Below are 6,000 nucleotides of genomic sequence, written 5' to 3'. Positions count from 1 at the left end.
CCAGCTTTATGTGTTAAGCATGTAGAAAAGCTCACAACCCACTTGGTATTAGGAGGTTGCCGGATCCCCTTGCCGTCACAACGTCATTGCCACCATCCAGTGTCAGCTTTGAAGTTTATCTGAATTATATTGTATCATCGCAGAAATAGGCGGAATAATTTTTAAGTTAGATTTTTATTTCAAGATCGAATTCATTCATAAAATTGATATTTTATTGCCATCTGTTCATTTCTTAATTTAATTAAATATAATTTTTCAGCTACCTCGAATTGGGTATAAAATTCGTTTAAGGCAATTTCTTACTTAAAAGATTAAGGAATAAGTTGAAAACAAACAAATAATTTGAGTAGTTTTGCATTTATTGGATACGAGGAACCTTTCTTGTCAACATAAGCTACAATGGACTTCTGTTTACATTATATTTACAAATTTCAGTATCATTAATATAATTCAATTTATTTTCTAAACTAATTTAATATTACATATTTAATTCTTTTTTTTTGTTACGAATAAAATTACTGTATATTCACAATAATCACGAATAACTAAAACGAAATCTATACACTTGATAGTAGATAAGGGCTTGTACAAAACTCTACTTCTAAATACATTAGATGTACGGATAGACCGGCAAAGCATTCTAAGACGGTTTTAAAACCTCAGTATCAAACATCAGCTGGCTGTCCGGTCCAACCCTGTTTTGTTCTGTTGGCTGAACAATGAAGCTAATCTAAACACAGCGTACAGTTTCACTTATAAGTTTAGTTTTAAACATCTCAATCAATAAGGGATTCGATCCTCGGAAGGCAAATTACGGTTCCATAAACATAGCATTCTTTTATTTATTTTTATATATGTACATCAATTACGACTCACAATTCAATTACAACTTGTACTATATACAAACAATTTAATCATTTTAAAATACAAATTTCAATATATCTCTATAAAATCTCTACTATTGATATAGGTTTGGAATAAAAATATTTTTGTTTTTTTTTTTGAGTTTTTTTTTTCTTCTGTTAGGGCGTGCAAAATTGACTAAAGCCAGCTAACCAGACGAGGCGTCGTGCTCGCAACGTTTCTAATCTAAAGTGTTTCGTACAAACTTTACAACATACGACGATTCATACGAACGCTCACAATACTTTAAAAATAATAATGATAATAATAAAAAACTTAACACGAACCAAGTAATCATTCAGTAAACACATTACAGATCATTGTTACCGACCTCAAGAGGTTACGATACGTGTATGATTTAAACATAATAACACAGTATACTCAAATCGCGACAACTTAAACATTAGACATTTATAAAAGAATATATACCAAATAATAAATAAACACACACAGTCCTTGTTTGATGCGTATCAACTATTTCAATACATTTATTTATAACACACCGTCTTATCGTTTACCTTAATTGGAATACATGATGCGGATAGCGACATCTAATTTTATTAAACGAACAGCAAATAACATCGTAACGCTACTAAAGAGTCGTTGCCGAGACGCGTAGCTAAAGCATGGCAGTTTAGCACGAAATTCTGCACCCTAAATATGACTAAAACAGAAAATAAATGTATGTATTGTATTTTGAAGCTTAATCGTGCGCGCGTACCGTCCTACGATATGTCTAGTGAGGGACGGTATCGAAGAACCATCCTCGGCGATCGTCCGTTGCGCTCTGGTTCTTGTTAACCTACGAATTAACATAGCACAGCCATGGTGAGCCCCGGGCGAAAGGGGCGAGGGCTGGGGCGGCCTGGGGCCAGCGGGCGGGCTCAGCGGCGACTGTCCGCTATTTTACGACACCGGGGGTTGCGGCTGCGCGGCGGGCTTGTTGCCCTGCGCCGCGGGCAACTGCGCTAGCGTATCCTGACTGGCGTGCGCACGCAAATAAGTGTTCTCCACTTCCAACTGGGTGATCCTTTCCATCAGTTCGGCGATGCGCTCCTTCAGTACCTCGACTTCTTCGCGCACCGCGAACATCAAGTGGCTCTTAACCAGATCCTGCAACAACACAAAAACTCACTTGTAAAATTCGAATGATAACGAAGATGAAAAAAAAAGTAGTGTGCTAAAATGAACAAACACAACAACAACAAAAAAAAAAACAACGCATTTATAAACCGGTTGGATTAAAATAGTATCTTAAGGCTAAACACGATAAAACGACCGAAATTAATTAATTTATTGAACTGGCCTTCACAAAAACTGATAAAACGTGTTTTTTATTCAATTCATTATAACTTTATTTCCCAAAATTCGAAACATACTTTTGGATTAGGCACGACCACGTAACAGGGTTCCTTTTGTCCCCTCTGTCTGATTTCGTAGAGGCAGGCATCTCTAGGTTTTTGCACGACGTCAATCATATTCGAGCGGTGCACTAATATTTCAGGGTCACTGAACGTATGAGCGTATCCGACGACAGCTAAGTCGCGAATGCCGATAACTAGCAACTAGTAATTGTCGTGGTATATAATAATATGTAGTTGCGACGGCGCGTCCAACCGGGCGACTGATGGTCTGCCTCGCGTGCACGTCCTATTTAAAATGGTGGTGAGCACTCGACACGTCACCGCCACGCGTACCGTCCGTGCACCCTGAACTCAGCGACGCAACCTACATCGATATCTTCCCGGCTCTTGTTTACTATTAATTTGTTTTGCACATTCGATAAAGCGTTTTTAACTTTAAACACTTTAATTTTAATTCTACATGAGATTTCAAGTTTTATATGTACAAAAAACGTATTCAGGTACGATCATGTAAAAGAGTTTTAAATGACTAAAGATAGTTGCAAGTGTTCTCAAGAGCATTGGCTACATTTTCATATAAGCCCTTTTAGGAGGAAAACATGTAGGTATTAAGAATCTAATATCAACTACATCAGAACAAAGCCAAGAAGGGTGTTATTTCGGGCAACTCTAGATACGTGCTGGTGCCAATTTCGAATCCAATTGAATTTATATTTCTCGATAAAGACAAAGACGCCGTTCATAATAACACCCGTTACTCAGTGTTAAATTCCACGATGGAGTATTTCTGTTGCGTTGTTTTGATCAACACATCAACACTCTTTAATGTTTTGCACAACGTCTTGTGAAAACTGTAACGGACATGATTTTTAATTGATACAGCAAAAAGCCAATCACACAGAGCTAAATTAAGATTTTTATGATAGGTAATAGACAACGAGAATGCGGATAGCAATAAATAATTGGGCCACCCCTTTTATATTATTACGACAACAGTTTTCTATTTGATGTCAAGATTAGCATTGTGGACTTTGTTCGCACAGCTTACGAGCATCGTTGATATTTACGCGAGAGCTTTTACATTTCTTTAAACACTTCACGTAATCATTCAACTAAGCGCGCGTTCATATAGATATTTTAGATAAGCGTAATGAAAATAAAAGAATAGCAGTTTAGATTTTTTTTGATTCTGACTCAGAGCAAGCATGCACTTAGACAGAGAGAAGACTGACTCAAATTGGCGTCCGCAGATTTGTTCCGGTTATAATTAGACCAGGATATAATTAGAAGATTTATCGCGTCGGGACGCGTGGGAGCGCGACCTTCAATTAGCAGAATTCGAGTGTTTGAATCGCATTTAGTTCGTTTCGTATCTCATTTAGCGTCGAAAATCGCACTGTACCGGATCGACGGTGGCGCCTAAATCAATCATTGATACAGTCGCGATCCATCTCGAACTGGTTCGTGTAGAACTAGCGAGATATGCAAATTTGCACAAGAGGAAAACAGATGATTACTCGAGTGTATTAGCGCGTTGTGACAAATTAAACAATGCTATCACGAAATTCATTTTCATGTCAGTAGGTAACAAATGATAAAGCATTGAAAATTAATAAGTATAAGGGGGTCATTGCGACAAACGTGTTAGCTCAATGATTTATCTGTTTGATAAACGGTAAGTGTTTGTCTTTTTTATTAAGGACATAACGAAGGTGTGTCTAAAATAGAAAAACATTTTATTGAAGCAAAAAAAAAACATTACAACCTCTGTCCTATGCAGTTGGATTGAAATACGCATTGTATTTAATTAGAACCAGACGATACCGGTCCATAACTACGAACCAAGATCTTGAATCTACTCATATGTAATTTATTAATCGCTTCTCGTGCGTCACACGGGAGCAAGATCAGAATGTCGCGGCTCTTTTGTTGTGCTTTATGACTTAAGCTTACAAACTCCGTTCGTACATAATAAAGTTTATATATGTATGTGTGTACATACATATATGTTTGGGTTCAAGAATGAGGACATCATAACATCGAAATTTTGATATTTTCGGAAGATTCAAACATTAAAACGTGGAAGACATAATAATAAATTTTATTTAACGCGTCCGCTTCGTGACTTTTTGTGAACGTTAATATAATTTTTCACAAGGTTTTTTTTGTTTCATGCGCCAACTTTATAGTGAGCGAAAAACATTATAGATTTTGGTGATGAAATTCCGAGTCAGTTATAGAGTCAACTAAATTAACAATTTATTTAAGACATAACATTATTCATGTCAATACCATTGTGGTAATTAATTATGGATTATATCTTATATCCAGATTTTTATTCCAATAAATTAGTTAAGTCAGGAAATACATTCAAAATAGCGTGCTAACTCTAAATAACGGCAAATGAAGTGACTATGTTCTAATTTTGAGATGTAAATTAAAATGACATCACCTCTATGTCGTAGGTACAGCACGAGAAACTGATCGCACGAATGACTAATGACTCCGAATAACATTTAGAAAAAAAACACTTTACTTTAAAAATATTAATTGCGGTATTTTAACCACTATTATGAATATTCACGAATTATTATTGCTCTTTTTACTTTGTATTTACGGGAAAAAAATGTTGTGAGGGCTTCTTGGATGATTGTATACAGTACAGTTAGTTTTTTTTTCTCCTACCTATGCTGATAGCCTTGAGAGGCTATTTCAGCTTCTCCTTGACGTGTAGGTGAGCTCACGGGGCTCAAACCGAAGTGTTGCTAACACTGACCCTAGCAAGAGCAGTGCTTCGCGGAATCTACCATCGGATCGGAAACGCGACCCACTGAGAAAATCCGGCGAGAAACTCAGTGTGCTGTGTCTATGGGTTAATTCACTCGTCGAGCCCTTCGTCGCAAGCGACGGGTTCGACGAGGACGGTGACCGGTGGTTGTGGTATCTAAAAGCACCGGCAATGGATTGAGAGGATCCCTAATGACGTGTTTAGGGCGACGGACATCGACACAGTTAGTTAATACAAAACACCGAACACATTTACACACTATTGAAGCAGAAAGCTTTCAAGTTTGAAAAAAAAAACAGTATTAAAAAAGTAGTACAACGTAAATATTTATTTATTAAATATCGTATGTTGTCATCAAAATAAAATATAATTCTCTGCTGTCTGATGACTACGAGATAAGTCCACCCAGAACCCGAACCAAAAACATCTTTAGTAAAGATACTAATCTCCAGGAATCGATTCTGGAAGACGTAATAGAGCAGCCAAGGCCACAAACCACCAGAGGATGTTCGATTCAAGTTAATACATCAATGTTCTTTTTTCTTAATAAAATTCGACTAAATCAATTAATTCATCACGTTGCGCAAATGTAAACTACATGTGATGATTTCTAGGACTTTGTTACCAATTGATCACAAAATCAATCAGCTCATCGTATACTATATACGCCGATTATCTACATATATATAAATGAATTGCTGTTCGTTAGTCTCACTAAAACTCGTGAACGGCTGGACCGATTTGGCTAATTTTGGTCTTGAATTATTTGTGGAAGTCCAGAGAAGGTTTAAAAGGTAGATAAATATGAAAATGCTCGGAATTAAATAAAAATATAAATTTTGTTTTTCCTTCGGACGGATTTCTTTTGTATGTTTTAAGTTTATTTTATACAAAAGTTTAAGTCTTTTATTTATTGATTGAAGCACTACGAAGTATGCCGGGCCA

General features: G+C 36.5%; 1 protein-coding gene across 7 annotated transcripts in view; it reads right to left on the bottom strand.

Moving 5' to 3' along the window:
- Nucleotides 1–341: 341 nt before the first annotated feature.
- LOC114242131 (uncharacterized) overlaps nt 342–6,000 on the bottom strand; it is a 172,461-nt gene continuing 166,802 nt past the window's right edge. For all 7 annotated transcript variants that reach the window (XR_016323063.1, XM_089727247.1, XM_089727246.1 and 4 more), the window contains one exon: nt 342–2,016. Coding sequence is in view for 6 of the 7 variants with exons in the window: in XM_089727247.1 (XP_089583373.1) it covers nt 1,810–2,016 (207 nt within the window). In the remaining variant the exon portion in view is untranslated. The remainder of the gene's footprint in view (nt 2,017–6,000) is intronic.

The sequence above is a fragment of the Bombyx mandarina genome, chromosome 05 (assembly GCF_030267445.1).
Source record: "Bombyx mandarina strain Sakado chromosome 05, ASM3026744v2".
NCBI lineage: Eukaryota > Metazoa > Arthropoda > Insecta > Lepidoptera > Bombycidae > Bombyx > Bombyx mandarina.
The sequence above is the reverse complement of the archived record's forward strand: the minus strand, read 5'-3'. Positions and strand labels throughout refer to the sequence as shown.